Source organism: Leuresthes tenuis, unplaced genomic scaffold (genome assembly GCF_036924035.1).
Source record: "Leuresthes tenuis unplaced genomic scaffold, fLeuTen1.0.hap1 SCAF_5, whole genome shotgun sequence".
Lineage (NCBI taxonomy): Eukaryota > Metazoa > Chordata > Actinopteri > Atheriniformes > Atherinopsidae > Leuresthes > Leuresthes tenuis.
The window spans coordinates 6,005,236-6,029,130 of NW_027325359.1; the positions used below are offsets into that span (position 1 = coordinate 6,005,236).

The following is a 23,895-nucleotide window of genomic DNA, read 5'->3' on the forward strand; positions in this document are numbered from 1 at the left end:
AAGAACATGTAATGTCTGTGTTCATGTTGCTCAACCTGAGAAGTCGATATCACCTCTTGTCCAGTCTCTGTAGCTGCAATGTCCAGGCGGGTGCTGAACATCTGCTGCTCAGACATAACATGGTCCTCAGATTTGGTTTCAACGAACATGTAGCATCTGTGCTCAGTTTGCTTAACTCCAGCAGCAAAGGACTCTTTGAAAATAGCTTTGTGTGTTTTACAGTAACAATTCAGCATGATGCTGGTTTGTGTGGTTTCTTCCACTTGAGCAAGAAAATAATTTGATATGTCTGTATCTATAAAATTACTAAATGAATTCTCATTTTTCAGGCTCCTTTTGTTCAGCGTGGGGGTTAAATTCTTCTTCTTTGAAGACATTTTACGAGGCTCATTTTGTGTGTTCATTGATAGTTTTTTGGATTGGGGCTTTTGGGCTTTTTTATAAACTAACTCATCAATTTGACGAATTCTCTGAGAAGGTTGGGCTGGCTCAGGCACGTCTTCTTCTGGCAAACACAGTCTCCGGGATTCATCTCGTATCTCTTCGTAGTCCCGCGTCGCCTTTAAGTTATCTTCAGCCATAGTCACTGTGTCTTGTATTAATGGTGTCACAGCGAAGGAAAAGTGCATCTAAGTCACTGAGTGAAATGTGATTATTTCAGCTCGGTTTTCCTTAAGTATTCTTGTCTCAAAAACTCCTCCGAAAAACAGCTGTCTGAGATAATACGCCAAGAAAGAGTAAGTAGCCTAAAACACACCGCGGAGTCATCCGCGACACAGTGACGTCACCGGCCGTTAGGATCAGGGTTCTCTGATAATTGTGACGTCATTGCGTTCCAATTCTACACATCCGCGTGCATAGTGCATGTTGCCTATCAACGCATTCATCAGGAATAGTGTGGGACAGCAGTCACGGTATGGATTAGTGAAATGCTCCTTTGCAGCTTCAAATCTCCTAATTTGCGAGCAGATCACTTAAATTTCGAACCATTTTGAATGCTAAGTTGTTCCATTTGAATATCATTAACCGTTCATAGTTTATTGACATTATCTAAGATAACATCGGACCACATTACATTGTTTTAGGCGAAGGGAGAAGTATATATACTTGGTTGACAACGCATACATACATGCTTCAGTCGTGGATCTTAACACATCCTCACCAACTTAACCCCCCACATCAGAACACACTGAGACCTTCTTTGCCTTCCTCTCCAGCCTGTCTGTCTCCAGCAGTCAGGTGAAGATGCAGCTGGAAACAAGGTCCAGATGGTGTCTGCCTCTTGGTCCTGAAAAGGACCTGTACAGAACAGCTATGTGATTCTACAGCCCCTCATCAACTTTAGCTTGAGTCGAGAGAAAGTTCCAGTGCTGTGGAAGACATCTTGTCTTTTTCCAGTTGCTAAAAATCTCTTCTGCCCTCAGTGACTACAGACCAGTTGCTCTAACATCTCACATCATGAAATTCCTGCAGTGACTATAATTGTCTCATCAGTGAGACCACTCTCATCTGGACACAGCAGGCAGCATGATGAGGTTCGTGTTCTTTGATTTCTCCTGTGCTTTTATTACACAGCAGTCTGCAATGTAATATGATAAAGCTATCTGAGCAAACTGATAAAGAAGGCTGGCTCTGTGCTGGGGACTGATCTTGGGCCCCTGCAGCTGATTGTGCAAAGATTGCAGTTGATGAACACCAAGAACGACCACTGCCCACCCTCTACTCAACACAGTGCTAAAACAGTAGGTGTGTTCAGTAAGAAGTTTCTTCAACTTCACTGTAAGAACAAAACGTACAGGAGGTCATTTCTACCTACAGCAGCAGCCATACGCAACTACTGCTTATGTGAAATATTTCTGAATTACTCAGTTACAAGTAAAAAAGAATGGTAACATTAGAATTTCCCTTCAAGTTTAGTGGACTTTGAAAAAAAAGTAATATTGTGTGAAAATGGCTGGTTTATCCAGATGTTCTGTTATTTTAGTCAAATGTTGAGACGTGACCTACAATTGATTGGTTTATATGCATAATAATTTGCGTAATAAGCTCATGTGATGCTTTTTTTCCCTCTCCCCTGCCCAGAGACAGATGTGCAACCAGTAGAGGCGCAGACCTGAGTGGACGGTAGGGAATCACAGACCAGGGTCTCCAAAGTGTGAATATAACTGCTTTGTTCATTCATTCACATCAGCCGAGGCTGCTGTTTTCAGTCAACACTATTTCCGTCCCTTGCACTGGTGGAAATGAATGAGGTAAACTAACTCAAGAGTTGTATTGTACAACGCCATTTGTTCCCTTTTGATCGAGCTGTAGTTGAAGCTGCAGCTGCCTCCTAACCTACGCAGTAGACAGCACAGAGATGACGGTGAGAACAGTGTTCCTGAGATGAAGTGAGTGATCATCCCAAGCTGACAGCAGCTACAATAATTTTGTGAAATACAGATTGTTGAAACACACAACAAATATAGCTTTAAAATCTTCACATAATAGCTTATTTCATCTGACACTATGTATGTTTTATACAACCGCAGGGTGCCAGACTTAGCATAAAAGAAAAACCTAATACCTTGATTTGCTGTTCAATCTCCCAAAGAATATTACTTGCACTGTACCTCTCTCTGTCACTGTTACCTGTTGTCTGATTGAAGGAGTGAGGAACATAAGTGGGATGTTTCTATTCGTGTACCTGGGAAACTTGATTCAAACGCTGAACTCATATGTCAGAAGGTGAATCAGCATCTGTTCTTTTAAAGGAAGCTGCATAGATTTAATGTGGACAGGACAATTTTTTATTGAGTCATACTTCTTTTCATGGGATTTGTTAGTTTGGAAATCTCAGTCTAATTATGGGGTGAAGGTATATGCAGCACCAACACTTACAGACTGACCTTTGTTCCATCATCTGTTGTTGCTCTCAACAAACACATGTCTTTACCGTTTTTATGACCAACAGCAACTGATACCTGATAACTGTAAAGCATGTGGTGTGTATTTTTGTATCTGAACACTGTCTGTATACTAAATTTCTCTCCAGGGACATTAAGATGTCACCACTTCACCAAATAGTGCTAATTTTGATGATGATTCCAGAAGTTAGCGTATCAGAGCTTTATCTGGTGTCCCTGTGTGCAACGCGGTATATAAAATCCCTCCATGAGGTAATTTGTAACTAAGTTTACTGTTTATACTTGTGTACACTAGTAGTATTTTAATGCAAAACATCTACATGTAATCTAGTATTTTACACAGCTGTTTAATTGCAGTAAAGGATCTGAACACTTCTTCCACCTGTGGTTAATTTGCTGTGGGTGAAAAAACACTATGTTGGACTCTCATGTGTGATATTGAATTACGTTTGGGAGAAAAAAAAGTCCATAAACTAGGATAAATGCTGCTAGGAAAATATATCATGATGATTTTTATCATGATTAATACTATTGAGTCATTGAGATCAAAGGTCTCTTTGCAAGAGTTTCCTGGCTAAGACAGCAGCAACAGCACAGTCACATTACACTACTCATACAGTCGTACACTATGCATTTTGACTACTTTAGTGATGTTTTGAGCTCAAACGCTCATCATCCAGACGTCTCCTTGGAAACTGCATGGCTCATTTAGGTCACATGACAATCCAGTGGTATACAGACCATATGAAATAAACATTTAACTATAATTCATGCTATTATCTTAAATAGTGCTAAGATATATACAATGTGGACAAAAATAACATGCAAAATTGCATGTCCTATGAAAATGTATGAAAGCCTCTATCTGTAGATATAAAGCCACAAACTGGCATTAGCAGCTTAACTATCATGTCATAACTGGAAGGAAAACCTGTACAGCTGATCCAGTGTGGGGACGATTTGCACTCAATATATGGATATGAGGTTGTAGTTCATTAAATATTCTGGGAGCATTTACCCTAGTGCGAGGACTTGTTTTCTTATGCCTTGTGGCATTTTATTTATTCAGCACCTGGAGCTCATATAGTGTAGGTGCATGATTATGTATTTTGTTTTTAATAGCAAAGTGTGACCCGTGTTTTCCCGTCTGATTGCAACACCAGATTCTGACGACAGTGGTAGCTGGCTTCTTAAAGGCTTTTAAAGATTGATGTGTTGCTGTATGTACTCTGTGATCTGGAAATGACTTTTTGTCTCACTCTGAAATACTACATGCATGATTGTGTGGCATTCATGATTTCTAAAAGGAAAATAAGGTTTTTATTAGTTTGACCACAGAGCAGTTGTCTACTTTATCCATTTTAAACGAGCTTTGGCCCAGAGAAAATGGCCGTGTTTGTGGATCATGTTCACATATGGTTTGTTCTCTGCATGACAGAGCTTTAACCTGCATGTGCGCGGCACAGCAAACTGTGCTTAGAGACAGGGATTTCTGGAAGTGTTCCTGAGCCCATGCAGAGATCTCCATGTTAGAAACATGTCTGCTTTTAATGCAGTGCCACTAGAGGGCCTCCAGTAGTGAGTATCGGTGCATCCCTTGTACACGGAGATGTCTCCAGATTCCTAAATCTTTTGATGGTAGTTTGTATTTAAGATGATGGAATATTCTTTCAGTCTTTCAGGTCCATGTTGAGGAACATTATTCTGAACCATCCCCAGAAATTACAGGCAGTTTTTTTTTGTTGCAGATTGTTGAGCTTCTGCCCATCTTTTTACTTTTGAGAGAGACATCCTCTCTGAGGTGTTCTTTTTATACCCATGTCGTGTTATTGGCCTGTTCTATTTTAACCCAGTTAGCTGCAACATGCTCCTTCATTTTTGCAGCTTTGTGTTGCCCTGTCCCAACTTTTTTGAGCATGTGATATGTTTTCTATGTTCAGTTTTAGTTCGAGCATTGCTCCGGGAGATTTGGAAATTAGTGCGGGTTTTGAATATTCATCTTAATCAATGTGTTTTAAATGTTAATATTTCCATGGTGCACTGTTAAAATGTTCTACTTAATATCACAGTATACTGCTAAGCCTGCCATTTGATCACAGGCATGTGCTAACATCGATCTGATGATTCATTTACATATTTTTTCAATTATGTCTTATTATAATTTATTCACCCGATTTTAAAGGTTATGGTAGATTAAATGCATTTCCCCAAATCTCTATATTCATGCCAAGTGTGTAGTAGATGGGATGAAAGGTATATTACACTTTCAGTCTGCTTATACAAAATAGTGTGGTATGTTCCTTGTTGAAAATAACTTTCCCGAAATAACCTTTTTAGTTTTCGAACATTGTGCAAGTTTTGACTGAATTTGACAGTTTTGACATTTTTCACTTTAATGAGGCGAATCCTTCCATTTTATGATGGAAAGGAAGTCTTCAAAATGAGATACACAAAGAGTCAGAAATAACCAGTCGTTTTTAAAGTTTCTCTCATCCGCACCGACACCCTTTCAACGCATTTATTTCTCTCTGATGCCACCTTATTCTTGACTGACTTGTAGTTTTGTAATGACAGCAACGCTCTTGGCAGCTTCAAAATACCAAACGTGTGCAGTGCCCACAATGTCGGGCATTTAAACAGCAGCTTTTCCGACTGACATCAGGGGAGCGGGAGCACCGAGAGACAGCAGCGGTGACTCCGGTGGGCCGGTAGGAGGAGACTGTCCTCTGTCTTCCGCGTCCCCCCCCCCCCCACCACCAACCACTTCTCCACACTGTCCTCACTGCACCGCACGCCGGTATCTCGGCACGTTTCTTTGCTCTCCCCTTCATTTTTGGCCTGCAGATTTACAGATAAACGGTTTCACAACATTTAAAGGCTCCCTCACAGCCTGTCACATATCTGGTAGAAGTCCACTCCCTCATCCATGTATTGGAGTCCTGGGCCCCAACGCACCGGCTCCGGCTCCAGCCATGTCGGCGAAGAATACAGCGGCTGGCGGCGGTGACAGAGTGGGAAGCGAACCGGCAGGTAATCAACACTACAGTTGTTTTAACAACCTTAAATGTTCGCATATTGAGACAGTGGGCCTATTAAGCGTAGACATTTATGGACAAAGAGGGAAGTGCAGCGGTGTTTATCGGCTGTTTCTTGCCCGGTTCACTGTAACTTTGCGCTATTCCAAAACTAGGTCAGTAGATCAGTAGAGCAAGCTCGCCCTCTAACGCTACGACATTTATGTAACATTGCACGACGTTGTTTGTCCACCGCCAACGTTTTGCAACGTAAACTTCTGTGTTGGATATTGCTTGTCATTCAGAATCACATTTTTTGAAATAGTTTAACTATATATTTAAAGCTGTTAATGTTAATCCATACGACTAAACCATATGAACGCTAGCTTAGCGGTGACAGTAAGGCCTGTTTGTCGGGGAAATACGTCCCCCGAAAATGAGTCTATTTGCTGTTGTGCTGAAGCCCAGGACAGTTTGTTACCCGTGATATTCATGGCGCTTTGTTTTGATATATCAGTGGTGTTAAACTGGGGTTAATGGTCGCTGCTGTTCGGGCTTTAATATGTTCGCGTGCACCAACGGTTGAATAAGCTCAGCCGTTTACTCTTCAAACGTTAGCTGTAAGTTAGCCACAGTGAATCTATCTGTACATCAAACTCAGCCGTCCTTTGAATGGACGCAGAACCAATTTAAAGATCCATTTAATTCCAAGTAAAAACGGGAGTCACACGGCAAAAGAAAAAGCGCCCTTTTGTTATTTCGAAACCTAATGGCTCAAATCCAAAGTGTCTGTTCAAGTCTAGAGAATGAGGACCTTAGTCAAGAAATGACTTTTTATGAAGGCGACATATAAGTGTAAAAAAAACATGTTTTTCCTGCAAGTACTGGTACATTTGAGAAGAAAAATTTCAAGATATGCACATCCTAGTTGTCCATGCATTTAATAAATTACACAGTTATGATGATCATTGCATATTTAATCAAATATTGTATCATTTGTATATTTAAACACGATGTTTTAGAAAGCCTGTAACAAAGAACTTCCCACATATATAGGCATATAGTAGTTTAACAATCTGTGTATTGCATGTTAAGGCCATATTCTTTTTCTCTAAGTCAGAAATCTCCAGTTTGGTAACGCATATATAAACCTAGCTTTTAGTCTTATCCCCGTCTCTGCAGATCATGAAGAACAAATTACCTTTTGCAATGGTAGCTTGACAAAACACAAATCCCTGAGAGGAAATAGATAAGAGGCTAAAAATAGACATGAAAGGTTGAAAGAACAGTCGAACACATGTTCAAAAATCTTTCTTAACAACCGCCTCTTATTTACGGTGAACAAGTACAGCACGATGGCAGCTTATACATTACAGGTAGTACATAAACAGTCTGACGCAACAATAAAAGTTGGGTATGCGCACGGATTAAACATGCAGGTAGAACTAAAACGTTGCAGTAAAAATGGAAGAGTGAAAATAAAGCGGAAGTCAGTGGGAACCTCCATAACAAAGCCACTGAAGGCTTTTTGTTAAACCACACTTCTACCAACGTTTAGATTTCTGTGCCCTAAGATGCTGAAAAACGTCATTGACTGTTAAATAAAAGCATTCTGTGTATTCAGTGAGATATTCTTGGTACGAAGGTTTGTACATGTAAAGGTTATGTCTCTTAAATCATCACCCGTCTGAGGCTTGCAACATGGGGCTGTATTACCTTCTAGTATTGCATTACACCACAGTCTCCCTGGGCTGTTGGTGCTTAAGTTGAATTATGGGTATTGACAAAGAGGAAGAATGTGTGGAATAAAAACAAGTGATAGCTCTGGCTCTACGGAGCTGAGTCCTCACTTTGATTTCAGCTATGGTGCATGTTAAACTTATGTGATAAAGTGTGCAGTTTTTTAATGACAACGAATATAATCCCCAAATCAATAGTGTGTCTGGTAAACAGAATACTTTAAAAGCATTTCAGGCCTTTATTTCTGTGAATAATACAGTATGACCTGACAATCGTGATGCATGCTGCTCTGTCACATAATCGCATAAATGTTTGAGGGCGAGTTGAGCGTTGTCGAAGTGAATAGATGGTAACAATTGAAGAATGTGGATTTACTGGGCAGATCCTAGGTGTATGTTAATGATTATTTTATGAATGCAGAGTAGCTCGTGACCTAGTTTGGTCATACAGTTTGCCAACTCTTCTTTTGTCGTGGACGTCTGTGTTTGTCGCAATTCCGCAAAAGGTGGGATGCTGTGTAAAGTGTAAAAAGGGTTAGAGTTGCATTTACAAAAACAATTATTTGCCAGTCACATAGAATATAGAAGAGGTATCAAATGTTGAAAGTGACACATTTCATTATCGCATGAAAAATATTTATATCTTGAATTTTATGGCAGCAACACATCTAAAAAAAAAAAAAAACGTTGGAATAGGTCCATGTTTACCACTGAGTTTCACCCCCCCTTCCTTTAACAAGAGTCTGTAAACACCTGAAAACTGAGGAGACCAGTTGCTGGACCTTTGGGAGAGTAAAGCTGTCCAACTATTGTCTAATAAAGAGTTCCAACAGCTCAAAAGTTCTTGGTCTCCTCATTTTGTAATTTGCCTTTCATGATGCACCAAAAGTTTTCAACTGATGTGAAATCTGGACTTTAGGTGAGCCAGTCCATCCACCAGGCTCTTCTTCTTGGAAGCCATGCTGTTGTAACAAATCCAGTGTGATGTTTAGCATTGTCTTGCTGAAATATGCAAAAAGAAGTAGTCTGAATGGGGGCATGTTGCTCTAAAACCTCTGAGCATTGATGGCACCTTTCCAGATGTGCAAGTTGTCATCTCCATAGGCACAAATGCACCACGATATCATCAGATTCAGCCTTTTGAACTGCTGATATGATATGGCAAACCAAAAAGTCCCTCTTCTCTTTGATCTGGAAGATCCAGTGGTAAAGATCAGATTTTTCTGACTGTAAACAGGTCTTTGTTGAATGAGCTGTGGCTCAGAAAAGATGGCCGTGGTTGGGGATCATGCTCACAAATGGCGTCTTTGCACAACAGAGCTCTAACCTGCATTTGTGGATGGCAGGGCGGACCTGTTTCCAGGCAATGATTTGTGGTTGAGTGTTGAGAAGTGGTCCTGAGCCCATGCAGTGATTTCAGTGACAGAATCTTTCCTTTTTTTTTTCTTTTTAATGCAGTGCTGCTTTTTGGGCCTGAATATCACAGACAACTGAGGCTGAATGTTGACGTCTCCCTTTCAGATTCTCTGAATTTATTTATGTTTGTAAGTACTATAGATGATGGAATATTTAAAGTCTTTCAATTTGATGTTGTGAAACATTATTCTGAAATTTCCCCACAATTTGTGGACATATTTTTGCAGATTATTGTTCCAGCTGTACATCTGAGAGAATCTGTCTCTCTAAGGTGTTTTTTTTTTTTTTTAAATACCAAATCATGATAATTTTGCTTTTTTTTTTTTTTTTAGCCCCATATGAGAAATTGGTTTATTGGTTTTGCATTGCATTCTATTTTTGTTAACATTTATTTAGCTTTACATAGTTTACAATATAACTTGCACTTTTATCAACTGGGGATTTCACATGATGCTATTACTGGCCAGTAGCGTGAGTCGGATATGTATGGTCAGAGGTTATTCAAATCCAGCAGCAGATGCTCATTCAGGCTTGGAGTGAATGAGCTTGGAAGTGAACACGTGAGCCTGAGTGACAGATTGTAGGAGTTTTTAGAAGGATGTACATATGGCCCGATGTCTCGTCAACCACTTGCCTTCTGTAGTTTAGCAGAACCTGGCAGGGAGAGCAGGATTTAAAGCCAGGTCACAGCTGATCTGTTAATGGCTATTTGGGTCACATGGTCAATAGAAGTCAGATAAAAATAGATGTCATAGATCTTAGGCATTCTCTTGAGTTTTTCTTCCTGTTGGGATATGTGTTTCTTTCTGACACGCTCGAACGTGCCTCGACCATGACTAATCAGTCACGGTCCTTACAGCTGATGTCATTCCAGAATAGATAACAGGCTGTTGAAATGGAGAGAGCAGGGCAGCACTATCTTATAGAGTCTCTAAATGGCTCCATCTGCAATTTGAGGTTTCTGTGATCTCTAATAATCCATTCAGTCCAAAGACTTGGTTTGAAAATGTCTTCACTGTCAACTAAAACCTTATATTTCTCAGCTATAGAATAAACTAGAAACACAAAAGTAAATTCAGCAATTAAACCTTAACTTTTGTTTTAAACAGCTCATTGGATTTGCACACGTTTCTCCATATCTTTTTTTTTTTTTTCTTCCAATTGATCGCTTGTCTGGAAATTGTTGGTGCAACGCTCGTGTTGCGTCAGGCTTTAGAGGTAAAAACATGCACATATTCCACACTGGCATTCGGGTTGTGCCATACATTCACTGAGGGTTGTTTGTAGCCTGTGACCTTTCAGGTGGTTTGGGGGGGTTCGGCCCACCCATTGTCTACACCTGCGTCATTGTGTTCAGGGTCACGAAGGTTGTGTGCTCATCATGGAAACCCCGCCCTAAAAATCCTGAACAGAAAAGCTGTTTCACAGCCTAACTCTGCATGTCCGTACAACATAGTTCTCAGGCTTTTGTTTAAAGAGGATATTTTCCATCACGTGTCATGCATTTCCATGCAAACCTCCTAAATTAGTTTTACTCTGGTTTTAATGTTGGCCTGCAGTATGCAACCAGCTTTGAGGGTCATTAGCCGGCTGGAACACACAATTCTGTCCAAATTCATCTGTATCACATGTTTTAAGGCTACTCTGAGGAAGTCCTCCTATTTCATTAATTCATTTACTATGTCTAATGTACTGTGGGTAAAAAAACAAAACAAATATTTGCTGAATGCCAAATGTGGGTAGATTTGAAGTTTGTGCCAGTATCAGTACATCGATATCATATGACCTATGTCACATGTCCTTTTTTCAAAGCTAAATGCCACATTATATCCCCCAAAACTCTCCTGTTTGTAGCTGCCATCCTGGTTTACACTGACTGGAGCATAGGCCATACCTCATAGTCGTCATGATTTGCATTCTGGGCTGTGGTCTGCCTTAAACAATTGTGTTTGACTTAAAGAAATACAAATAGGCCAGGGCTTGTTCCTGGACCAGAAATACTAATCAGAGCAGTTAGACCGTTCATCACAGCTAACAGGTGTGGTTTAATAAGTCTACTGAGGAGACATTCCTGACGGGTGGGAATCTATCTGCATCTTTCTTGGGTCTGAGTTGAGCTCCTTGGACTTCCCCTTATTTACTTTTTGTTGTTCAATCCAATCAGAGCTGTTAACCAGACCTTTTGTTACATCCTTGGTGTGGATTAGGCTGAAAAGATTACTTTATCCAGGGTTCTGGCCGTTTTCCTTCCAGCTGAGTTGACAGCAGGTGATTAACGCTCATTGAGTAAAATCACCTGCTCTGGTCTTATGGCCAGGACTCTGGTCTGCTTTAAACAAAAATAAGACCATTTTCGACAGAATCCCAGTTGAATTATAAACACGTTGGCAACAAAAGCTTGGTTAACTGGGAGGCTCTGATTTCAACACAAAGAGGGAGAGTGACTTTACTTCCAATAAGGCCACTTTCATGCTGCTATATTTATCTTCATATCATAGAGACTTATTTACTGTTTCAATAATGCTGAAAAATAGTGTCGATCTAACCTTTTCAAGAAAATGTACAGAGGTGGAAGTTTCCACAAGTCAAGTCAGGGCAGCTACGTTTTAGCCATCGCTAAGCTTCTCATGTGGCTGACTTGGTAATGTTATGCAAATTCAGTCCTTTGTGTTTTGAAGAAGGAAAGATGGCAATATAATCACTCAGGGATTAGAGCTATCGCTCTAAACATCTCTGGCTACAACATAAGTCAGATTCTCTGCTACAGCTGTACATTTCAAGGTTTAGTCATTATTTATTGTATGAAATGCACCAAGGTTTAAGTGATTTAAAAGATTACTTAGACGTGAAAGTGTGTTTGGCTCACTTTTTGAAGAACTCGCTTCATGTTTCTCAGACCTAAGCCGTTGACCTTCTAATCACATGCCAGCAAATTGACCTTTTGAAGAAGGACCTCACTCCAAATATTAATGGTGTTAAGTGAATTTAGTGGACATACAGCTACTAATAACAGCTGTACACACTGACAACAGAACGGATGTTCGTGTCGCATCTTTGGCCTTCAGGGTCCGTACAAAGATTTTAACCAAGGCAACATGATGGTGTAAAATGCTGACATTTCAATGTTTTTAATGTACTTGTTTCCATTAAAGTGGTGGGAACTGAACGTGTCTGTGTCATGTGTTAATTACGAACACACACCCACATTAGTTTAACATATGGTCAGCTGTTCAGAGAAGATGAAGAAGAGAGAAGTGTTCGAACTGCAGTTAAGGCTTCTGCTCTCCGTCCACCTCCGTTTTGTTGAACACCGCGCTCCGTGTCCGCTGGCTTGACCTGAATTCTTAATGAAAAACAAAAAGTAATTTAACTAATTTGTGGTGAAACAAACACCAAATTTTCCTTCTGTTGAATACAACTACACCGACTGCTCAGTTACATCTAGAAAAGTGATATTTCCAGCTGCTTCCATCCTCTGTCGTCATGTTTCACACTGCAGATAAATCGTCATGACAACATGACACGGTGCCATAAAACTGTGACTCTGTCAGGACTATTATACCGCACTTTGAGCACTCACAAATGCCAAATATTGCACGTAGACTGTTTCTTTCCGTCCCTTTCATAGGCACGTCTCAATCAAACCCTTTTAAAGGAAATATTAATGGAAAGTGACTCATGTCTGAATGGCGTCGCTTTAACAAAGTGATGAAGCCATTAATGTTCTGTTTGTCACGTGTGGAAAGGGCTGTGCAGATTTAAAAGGAAAAGAAAAAAAGACTTAATTGATCATATTTGGAAAGAATGGATCATTCTAGACTGATGGGGATGTTATTATTTTTTTTTTTTATGGAAGTCTTTCAGCTGGAAAAAAAACTCTTATTTATGACTTCAGTTTTACATTTAGCTTAAACACAAACATAGCAGAGGAAGCTCCTCCTTTCCCCGAATGGAGCAACCAACACGATTATTCCCTTGTTCAGGGGCAAGGCTATTTCAGGGCTCATCTCGGAACCTTCCTAAATGTCCTGTTTAATCGGAGGGGAAGAAAGCTGAAGTGATGCACCCGGTGTGGATAAGAAAAGGTGAAGGGAAATGGTAAAATGGGCAGACCCCAGTTAGGAGAATTACTTCTTCTACTGAATTACAACCACTACTAACATAGCCTATATCGCTTCCCTCTGGTGACACACAATAGTTTATATGCTTCGATCCAGTTGACGGAAACTTGTCGGGTTCACATTTGTTTTGGGAGTGAGTAAAACTCTGATAACCATCCAGGAAGTTCAGATGAACAAGTTAGCTTGCTTTCCATCAACCAGTGAAATGAATTTGTGGTAAAATTTTCCAACTATCTTGTAAATGCAGGTCAGGGTCGTTTCCATTCTCTGCTTCACAGTGAAGTAAGCGAGCTTTGTGGTGTCTTCAGTAATCGGCTGTGTAGACCATGTGAGAAGTGGCCGCAACGAACTGGGAAAAGACCCAAACGGAACAGGTCTTGGCCATAGATGAAATTGATGAAGAGAAGTCTTCGGGGATTTTCTTTTCTCAGCTGGAAATGTTTATATATTCTTTCAAGTCTGCAGTTTTTGCTGATCAGAACCTTCTGACCCCATCACAGTCCGCTGATCTGATGAATGCAGACCCATCCAATCACAGCAGTGGATCGCTGCTGGCTGTAGCGTGACAAGGATCAGACGTTTTCAACCCCACATACAGCAGAACAGGTGCCCGCCTTCTCTCCAGTGCTGAACTCAGACACTGAGATTTCCCCCACTCTCAAACAGAAACGGATGATAGCTCTGTGACCCGCTGTAACATTTCCCCTCTGACAGAACCCAATCACCTTTTTCCTTTAAACAGGCTGAAACTACCTCAAGCAAGAATATAAACTCTTTGCAAACCAGAGAAATGTTTGTTTTGTTTTTTCCTTTTTGATTTTTATTTTTTTTAATAATTTCAGTCCACTTTTTCCTTTGTGCCACATTAAAATGTACATCTGAAAACCACTGATGGAGAGCTAAGTCTGGTCTACATTTGCATTTCTTTTTTTTAAATCCTGAATCTGGCAAATCATATTCTGTGTTTGACAGATAAAGTTTAAAACCTTTTCTTTGGATTTGTCGTGTCAGTAACAACTGAATGAGTTCATCATGCTGCAAAATCAATGTAGAACGAGTTAATTCCCCTTTGCAAGTCCTGCACTGTGACTGTTGCAGACGTTCGCCTCAGAATCGCAACGTTGAAAAGCTTTTTCGTGCAGCTCTTCATTACGTTGCATGATCAGATCAAATCCTCTGCTGCCACCTTCTCAACACATTTCTTGGCATTGGTTAGGCTGGGTGTGAAGAGGTTTTTGGGAAGTGTTAACAGACCCAATCTAGAAACTAGTGCTCAGGGGTTACCTTACAAGAAAATTGCGTTCCCTTCCAGCAGCATTTATCAGTTATATGATAGTTATCTGATTTACAGTTTGAAAATGCCGTGTCTGGCATGTAATCATAATTGCAAATTAGAACAAGTCCCAGTGTTTATGACCAGCTGTGGTTTATAGTAAATTTCATCCATTTCAGATGATGTGCTGGTTGAAGAAGAACAAAGCAGCTCTCTGCCCAGCCTGATGACCGTCTCCTCAGCAGCTTCTATGTCCTTGAACATGGAGATGCCCAGGAAGCGTAAGGGCAGCACAGACAACCAGTGAGTATAACTCTTATTTGCGTTAATTTGCCCTGGTGAAAACCCAATCCGGAGACGCAAATTAATACTAGTTTATATTGATTTAATTTTCTTCTTAGGGATTCAAAATCAGCTTCGATCAATGATGCAGATATGGAAGATGACCAAGACAGGTGCTGTGTGCTTGTCAGATTTAAAGTTTTCACATTTTCTTCTCAAAAACTAGTTCTGTGAAACGGCCAAACCACAAAACGGCTCATTTTGTTACATCAGTAGTTTGGAGCATCAATTTATCTTCATGGTACAGAGGTAAAACTAAACCAGCCTCTGCACATCTGAATCATGAATTTACTTTTTCCTCTCCACAGGTCAGATGGAGAGGACCAACATGTTAAAATTAAATGCTTCAGGTAGATCCCATTTTTCCAGCACTTAAATTTATAAAACATAAATTATGCCACCCCCCCGTACCATAATCATTCATCTTGAAATCCTAGTGTTAAAGCTCCGTGTTTTTAAACATGCCACATTTCACAAAAGAGCTGCATAGATTCCTTGCAGGCTTTAATTCTTTATTCTTGTCTCCTCAGGGAACCGCATAGCCAAATAGAAAAGAGACGACGGGACAAAATGAACAATCTCATTGACAAGCTCTCAGCCATGATCCCTACATGTAACCCCGTGTCTCGTAAGCTGGACAAACTCACTGTACTCAGAATGGCGGTGCAGCACCTCAAATCTCTCAAAGGTACCAAGCCCATGACGTTATGACTTTATTACTCTTGGCAGGGAAGATTATGTAGGCTTTGATGTTATTAATTCTATTCTTAAGTCAACGGTTTAATCTGATTTTTCATTATAATTGTTTCAGCCGTCAGCTTAATGACTTGTTATTACCAATATAATCAACGAGTGAAGCTTTGAGAAGAAGATGGATTTTGAACTCTATGCACACTAATCGTTTTTAGAGCCACAGATATCTGTCTAAACTACCGCCGTCTGCATATTCAGGTTCAGCAAGCTCCTTTTCTGAAGCAAGCTACAAACCATCTTTCCTTCCTGATGACGAGCTTAAACACCTTGTCCTCAAGGTAAACGTTTGAGTGACAAAGTTATCAGCTGAATCCTCTTGTTATAAAGTCTATGCTTATGTCAGAGAGACTGTCATGCTTACTGTGTATAATATTCATTTTTTCAGTAAGGTCATATCACAGAGATCAGCAGTTCTGAGGAAAACTTTTCATTCTTATGTTTTTATACATTTTTGTGTTTTTACCTTTTTTTTTTTTTTTTTTTTTAATAAAAAAAAATTAAAGATTAAAGCAAGCTTTAAGAATCCCTTTTAGTCATAGCATTAGCTGATATATCACAGAGTAAGCCATTGAGTCATAGTAGTTGTATAATTATGCACTTGATTCAGTAAGATATATATATTATATGTATGTTCACACACATACAGTCGCTTTTGTCGTAAACCTGTCATCACATTGGCTTTCCTTATGTTTCTTTGTTGTGCAGGCTGCGGATGGGTTCCTGTTTGTAGTGGGCTGTGATCGTGGGAAAATAGTTTTTGTCTCAGAGTCCGTCACGAAGATATTAAATTATAGTCGGGTAACATTTTTCACATTTGTCACTGAATCGGGTGCGTGTTTGTTCATGTGAAAACCCTGGACACACCAGATGGGTTGTGTTACTTTGGCACGAATGTCATCAATAGGCTGGAAACCACAAGGCGTTATGTGGCTCTACAGGGATGTGTTCAGCATTGTGAGCACGTTTTTGTTTTCCTTTATGAACATTTATGATTCACAATTGATGTATTTTGCATTGTAGATATACTTGCTGTAGACACATATGACTGCTTTAATGTACGGGTACATGTTTATTGGCAGTTTGAGCACAGGGAAATGTAAATGTACCATATTTTATTAATTTTTTTATCACTGTAGGAAAAACACATCAATAAACCGTTCCTATAGTCTGAACGCTACTCAGTTTTTCTCCACAGAGCGTCTGGTGTGCTCCAGGGCAGCAGTCCCAAATGTATATATTTCTTTAGATTTGTTGTTAGCAAGACTTGCCTAGATGGTTTGAACACGTATTTTTATCCGCTGAGGAGCGCTGTGTATGTCGGCTTGATGAGCTGTTTGTTTTTCTCTAGGCGGAGCTGATTGGACAGAGCCTGTTTGATTACATTCACCCCAAGGATATGGGAAAAGTAAAGGAGCAGCTGTCGGCTTCTGAATTACACCCTCGTGAACGGCTAATCGATGCTAAAAGTAAAGCATTTATTTTTGTCTTTGCGAATGTGTCAGTGTGTGTGTGAGTCCATTTAACTCTTTGTGTTTTCAGCTGGTCTGCAGGTCCAGGCTGACCTTCCAGTCGGTGCAACTCGGTTGTGTTCAGGTGCGCGCCGCTCCTTCTTCTGCCGCATGAAGTACAACAAAATATCTGTCAAAGTGGAACAGAAGGAATCCCAGGCCAACGCCTCCAAAAAGAAAGGTAGGATTGACACAGCTACACTACGAACTACACAGTGAGTTGCTTTTTGTGCGTTTTCTAAATGAAAACTACTTAAATGAGCAAATCATTTTCATTTCGGTTGTGCACACATGCGATATGAAACGCATGTGATTGGTGTCTGCTTTTGATTAGAGTCCCAGAAGTACTGCACAGTGCATTGTACAGGCTACATGCGCAGCTGGCCTACCAGTCAGATGGGAGCTGAGGGGGAGGGCGAGGTGGACAAGCAGGATAGCTCCCACTTCAGCTGCCTGGTGGCGGTGGGACGCGTCCACTCCCACTTATCTCCCCAGGTCAACGGAGAAGTCCGAGTTAAACCCCCAGAGTTCATCACACGCTACGCCATGGATGGCAAATTCACCTTTGTTGATCAAAGGTAGCTTTGAGCTTCAGTTACAGGGTGGCAGAGGGTTGATGTTTGTCATTCGAAGTGTGGTAGTTGGTTTAGCTTTGAAAGTCATCATGAGTTTAATTTTGCCAAGAGTTCAGTTTACAGCCTGCTAACATTATGTTCTTAGATACATTTAAGGCTTTATAAAACTTCCCTTTTTAGAATAAAGGCAGGAAAGCTGTTTTCCTTATGGTCTTGATTTATATAATTGTGGATTTAATTAGCATTTTGGACTCTGATAAAGAGAAAAATACGCCATAAGAATATTCCACGTTAAACCTAATTTGTTTTGGGTTTTTTTTCTCCGCAGAGCGACGACCATTCTTGGTTATCTTCCCCAAGAGTTGCTTGGGACTTCATGCTATGAGTACTTCCATCAAGATGATTTGCCACATTTAGCAGAGAGCCATCGAAAAGGTAAAAACATGTTTTTATGAATTTTCAATTAGATTTTCTCTAATTATCTGTGATTCATTCAAAGCATTTTACAGCCTCAACCACGAGGATGCCTTTATGTTTTTAATAATGCGTGGTAATTATCCGTTGTTGAAGTGCAGATAAAACGCCTATAACGGATGTTATGTAGTGCTCTTTTTGTTTAATTTGCTCAAATAGCTTAGAATATTGCTCTACTGTAATGGCTTCCCGTGCACTTCTCCTTAAGTGTTTTATTTTTCTGTGCTTCCTCTAACCTCTTTTTTCCCTCTCACAGTCCTGCGGAGTAAAGACAAAATCGAGACGAACTGCTACAAGTTCAAAACAAAATACGGTTCTTTTGTCACTCTGCAAAGTCAGTGGTTTAGTTTTGTAAATCCCTGGACCAAAGACGTAGAATACATAGTGTCAACTAACACAGTCATATCGTGAGTATATGCTTAAATCTCTTTGTTTCTTAACTAAATATATGTATGTTTGTGCAGATCATAATCACAAATAAAGGATATACATTAATCAGAGCTTTAAATGTGTTCTCCTCCCATGAAAAGGTTCGATCACAGTCGATCAGGACGGTCAGGAAATAAGTCTGAACAGTCAAGTAATTCCAAGACTTCTGAAGGTGAGCAGATAGGAAGGAAATGTTTTAAGTAACTGAAGACGACACGAGTGCTTTTCAGACATCAGTTTGACTGCAGCTGAGGCCGTTTGTGTTATGTCTGAATGAGCAACTCTTCTCTTTTATCACCACAGCCGTCTGGCCTCCAGTCAGTCGCACTAACAGAAAGATGTGCAATGAATGGATACACTGTATAAGTAACAGCGCTGCCCATAACTTTGCAGTTCCTGGTTTTGCCTTTCATCATTTCCTGCAGTGCGTCATAGGTTTATCACATCACTACAGACAGCACAAGGATGATACTATTGGTGTCAAAATAACTTGAGCTTATGACTAAAGATGCAGCTTGTGAGATAATGGTATGCTTTTCCATAAAATATGTGACTTTTATTTTTCTTTCAGAAGATTGCAAGAAGTCACCTCCAATTATACCAGGCATCTCCACCACACCTGGAGCTATGATATTTGCTGGAAGCATAGGGACCCAGATTGCCAATGAGCTGCTGGATCTCAACAGGTCAGGAAGCAGAACAGCACAGCTTATAACAAACATGGCTGTCATGAATATGACATCTTCTTCTTTTTAGTCCGTCTACATGATTACATGCTGTGTTTTTCCAGCTGTATTTAACGTGTTTTGTTCATCACTCGTAGATGCAGCTCGATGCAGTGTAAAGTTTGATTATGTTGATTTCTTTAGGGTGAACTCTTCACCTTCCAGCGGTAACGTCAGCCCCTTCAGTCTCCCACAGGAGAAGTCCCCACTAACTCTCAGTCAAATCAGCAACAACGTAAGTCCTTCTATATGTGCCAGTTTACACTCCACAAAAATGGATTTAGGTGCCCAGTCCACATTAATAACATGGACAATATGCTCTCACTTGTATGTAGTTTTCCTTGACAGTGACCCTTTTATTTACTTGTATTTACTACGTACTGTTAGTGGCCTGTTTTTGGTTTTGAAGCCGATACATTGTTCATAGCATTTTGCATCAAGATGCACATGAGACTCTTATCAGATTTTGTTCATGAGTAACATTTCCTGTGTCTTTATATTGGAGAACACCCACTAATTAAGTCATGCTGCAGATCACCACGTGTAAAACTCAACATGTGCATTTCTCAGCTTTTTTCTGTTTATGATATAAGCCCGGTTCTAACTGCTGGCATGTAGATGCGTTCATGCTGGGATTTATAACGAGCATGAAGGCAGAGGGACAAACTGGTCAACAGACATTTTAGTTACTTCTTCCCGTTTCATGGTGGAGATCACTGGAATTTGCTTCTCTGTCATGGCAACTGTGATGAAAGTGTGAAGTATTTTCTTATCAGTGGACCAGATGCTTGTGTCTAAATTAGCATATCTAAGCAAAGCTGAATGTGATTTTTACAAAATGCACTTTTGTTTGTTGAGTGTGCCGAAGATTAAAGCTCTGTTCATACCATGCATCAAGATGAGAACACATTTGCATTCACGGTGCTTAACAAATGATCCGGAACTCTTCCAAATCTTGTCTGAATGGGATTCGAGGCTAGTTTAATAACTTGGCAAATATAGGAGCAGAAAACTGCTTTTCAGTTTCTTAAAGCGTGTCTGGAAAAAACATTTTTTAGCAGTCAAATAATGGACGTTTTTAATCTACACCCTCCTCATTAGTAAATTATTGCCGTGTTGCTTCACTCTACTTTGCTCCTATTTTGGACTGAAGGTGCCAAACGGAGAAACATCTGACATGGAGATTCCAGGAAAGTCCAGCTCAGAGAGTGAGCCCCAGGGAGCTTCATACTCAGGAGGAGAAACACTTATGGGTACCAGCATTTAAAAAAAAAAAAAACTAAAAAAAAACATCAACGTATATGTAACTAATTCATATTTTTACGTCTTCCCCATTCGAATGCATCATCCTGTGTTTTCTCTTGGTTTTTCTCTTTCGTGTTTCATCTCAGGGGAAAATTCCCAGCTGGATTTGGACAGTGTCGTTGGACCAGGCCTCGGTAGTCTTAGCAATGATGAAGCAGCCATGGCCGTAATCATGAGCCTCCTGGAGACCGACACAAACTTGGGAGAAGCCGTTGACTTTGAAGAGATGCATTGGTCCTTATAGAATCTGCATTACAATGTATGACGGCCGCTGGGAAACACTTTTTCCACCACTTTGATGGTGGCAGGAACTGCTAAATGCTAAGTCCATGAAGCAGCATTCATTTTTCTTTAAAGACTTTCTTTATTTATTAGATAAGACAACATAAGCTGTGTAGTGGATGGCTGCTCGAACAGGATCAGGACTGATGACATTAAGGGACACCTGCTTCTCCTCCCCAGAAGGAGGATGTGCCTTTAAAGCCTTTCAGCAGTCTGTCTGCCCTGAAACGCTGTTCCTCACTGCTTTTCCTCAGATCCGACAGCCTCACCAGATCCAAGAACCCACAAATCCAAATGATCATGATGGGGGATTCCTGCCTGTACTTTTCTCCTTAAACTACATTTGAATAAAGGTTGGGAGTGACGTTGCAAAAAAACCCAAAAAAAACTGCACTGAGTTGATAAAAGGTTTTAATTTCACTCTGTACAGTATGATTAATTAAAATGTGAGGAAGACAGCCCGGCCCATCTCTGTAACCCCTCAGGATCCAAGCCGTGGGCATCCACGGCAAGACCACACTTCCATAACCTCTAACTTTGAGAGTCAACTTTGGCGTGGCGCTCGGAGAGTTTCTCTTGTCAGTATCTGAACATTTTTCGTGGAACCAGTCTTGTAACCTCTTCTCGTACACTGACATAAACATACTGTATACGTGTTGAGTTGGTATGACTGCAAACACCATGTATTCAGGCCATATGTGTCTTAAAGGGATGGTTTGCATATGAAGCCCAGGATTTTCTTAACACTAGCTTCAAATGTAAGTCGCTTTTTTTTGCCCTTATAGATTTAGGGTTAAGCTATTCGTTAACTCCTCAGATTTGTGAGCAACACATTACAACTTCACACAAAAGCGAAATGGCACTTTAGAGGTGCTGAAAGTGAGCTTTGGTAGCAACGCGGAGCGGCAAACCACATCTGTGACATCAGTACACGTTTAACGCTGACTTGAATCTGATGGATAACTCGGGAAGTTATCCAGTTTAATGTTTTACATACTTCCCCACATACCGTACATTGGTATGTGTTTGTTCACCTGTGCATCTGTGTTCTCACTCACTGTCAGCTTTGCAGGTAAGCCATAGCTTTAGCTGGCTTTTCTTTTTTTTGTTCTTTTTGATATACTGTTTTGCACTGATGGTCTTTCAAAAGACACGGTCATGTTTTACAGCTTGTTGGGGACACAGCGTCGTCATTAAGGGACTGTGCTATGCAGAACTATCATTCCATAAATTCAGAATTTAAAGGTATGTTACTTTCCTTTTCTCTACGTGTAATGGTCATGTGCATGACTCCTGAATTTATAAGAACCTTTACTGACTTATGATCCAATGTTTGATAAGATGTTGAGTTCCTGAACTTTATGGATCCTGTTGCCATTTACCTCATGTAGAGTTTTGACTTGTCCTAATTTAGAATTGCACTTTTTAGCTTTTCCTATTAAAAACTAAAAGTATTGATAGCCATTCTAATGATGATCCGTTTGTTAGCGGCCTGTTAAAGTGCCACTCGGCCTCTGATTTATTTTTATTTTTTTATGGAGTCACTCAAGCATGTCAAAGTGTTGTCATGTAGTGGATCTTACAGAAAATTGATGCCAGATATTATAGAAATTGTGTTTTTACACACAGGTTCAGTTTGAAAAATGAAAAAAAAGAAGCTATTTGCTTTTGGATAAGTTTTAAGCACTTTGTACATTTCCCCCGTTTCAAATTATAAATGTAACTATTCTAATTTATTAATGCAGAGCTATAGATTGATCCAGCAAAATGATCATTTGGCACATTGATTTTAGTCGTACTTTATATCCCAGTGACTGTTGTGTGTGGGACATTTACCAGTGTATTTTTAGGTGTTGTACACTGTGGTAGGGAGTGTAATGGAAAGCAAAATCTGTGTTGTTATTTTTTTTTGGTTTGTTTTGTTTTAAACCCCCAGTTTTTGTCATAAAGGCTGTGTCTGTATTTTACATCGGTGATGAGTAACCACTCACCCTTTTAACATTTTATGGAACAGTCTAAGAGTTTGTCTGGGTATCGTGGGACACAGTTTAGTGATTTCTCAAGGACTGTTAAGGGTTTTTTCAAGAAGAACTCGTCTTTCAAGGACAGAAAAGGCTGTTGTGAATCATGAAGAATACTGTCTTCTCTCTGTAATGCTTGAATTGTGAGGAGCCAGTTGATGGAGCAGCTGAACTCACAAGGACCCTCCTGCCTGTGTCCGAAGTGCCTTTGGACATTTCTGCTCGGACACACAATGAACCTGTGTTTCCCCAGGAGGCCGCCTCCCACGAATGGAGGGCTGAAATGCATCATTGGATTAACTTGACGCACCGTGGCACACCATGCTCCTCGTGAATGAAGTGGATGCTTGTTCAGAGATGAAATGGGCGATACACGTTGGCTTTGGTTCTCTCTACCTAACCAAACATGCAGAGCTACGGATCCGTGCCATAGACACAGGCTGGTCCTTTTTAAAGGCAAAATGTCTATTTTGTATGTGCTTGTTGTTTCTGCTCTTCCTCCATTGTTGCACCTTTGTGGCTGTTATTTCCTCCAAAAGCTAAAATACTGCTCCCACATCAGCTTGTTTGTTGGTGCCAGAGTGATGGACCTTTTCAAGAGGTCACAGATTTTATGCTTTTGTCTCCATTTGAAATAAAACTGTAGTCTTTTTATTTTATTTTATTTTTTAAAGCCAAGGGGACTTTGTGTTGATTACACATCAGACTCTGTGTCTAGTTACATTTAACTTTAGTTGAATCAGTAGACTCTGGAAGCCTGTCCTGCATCAGAGGATGGATTTTCTTTAACTTTTGAGATTATATTGCCTCTGTTGTACCTCTTTCTTTTTAATAGGTTCATTTTTTTCCAGTATTACAGGTTATTGGAAGAAACACTTGATTTCTGTGTTTCATCATTTCTGATATGATCGGCATCACTGGACTGTCCTCCCAGGCTGTCGTGTTAATAAATATGAGTTTACCAAAACCTCAACAGGATTACATTTGCCTTGTAGTGCACGTAGTTATTCCC

The 23,895-nt window shown here is 40.2% G+C and overlaps 1 protein-coding gene across 6 annotated transcripts; it reads left to right on the plus strand.

The window, feature by feature from the left end:
- Nucleotides 1–5,665: 5,665 nt before the first annotated feature.
- bmal2 (basic helix-loop-helix ARNT like 2) lies at nucleotides 5,666–23,856 on the plus strand. 6 transcript variants are annotated; one of them, XM_072385592.1, is made up of 18 exons: nucleotides 5,666–5,936; nucleotides 13,697–13,802; nucleotides 14,649–14,772; nucleotides 14,871–14,924; nucleotides 15,120–15,161; nucleotides 15,342–15,499; nucleotides 15,763–15,842; nucleotides 16,270–16,362; nucleotides 16,913–17,030; nucleotides 17,104–17,253; nucleotides 17,407–17,650; nucleotides 17,976–18,082; nucleotides 18,378–18,528; nucleotides 18,652–18,722; nucleotides 19,122–19,236; nucleotides 19,420–19,510; nucleotides 20,429–20,528; nucleotides 20,667–23,856. In XM_072385592.1, exons 3-18 carry the CDS (start codon nucleotides 14,696–14,698, stop codon nucleotides 20,822–20,824), a joined length of 1,809 nt encoding a protein of 602 aa, XP_072241693.1. In that variant the 5' UTR covers nucleotides 5,666–5,936; nucleotides 13,697–13,802; nucleotides 14,649–14,695; the 3' UTR covers nucleotides 20,825–23,856. The 6 variants fall into 6 exon arrangements, with proteins under 6 accessions (XP_072241693.1, XP_072241688.1, XP_072241689.1 ...); XM_072385587.1 differs by lacking the exon at nucleotides 13,697–13,802; XM_072385588.1 differs by lacking the exon at nucleotides 13,697–13,802 and having other exon boundaries at nucleotides 19,125–19,236.
- The last annotated feature ends 39 nt before the right edge of the window (nucleotides 23,857–23,895 follow it).

Excerpts from the sequence above, each read along its gene's own strand:
- bmal2 (XM_072385587.1), top strand. The coding sequence starts at position 5,879 with ATGTCGGCGAAGAATACAGCGGCTGGCGGCGGTGACAGAGTGGGAAGC. Across the intron at positions 5,937-14,648 it reads AGTGGGAAGCGAACCGGCAG|ATGATGTGCTGGTTGAAGAA; the intron begins GTAATCAACACT and ends CATCCATTTCAG. Across the intron at positions 20,529-20,666 it reads AGGAGGAGAAACACTTATGG|GGGAAAATTCCCAGCTGGAT; the intron begins GTACCAGCATTT and ends GTTTCATCTCAG.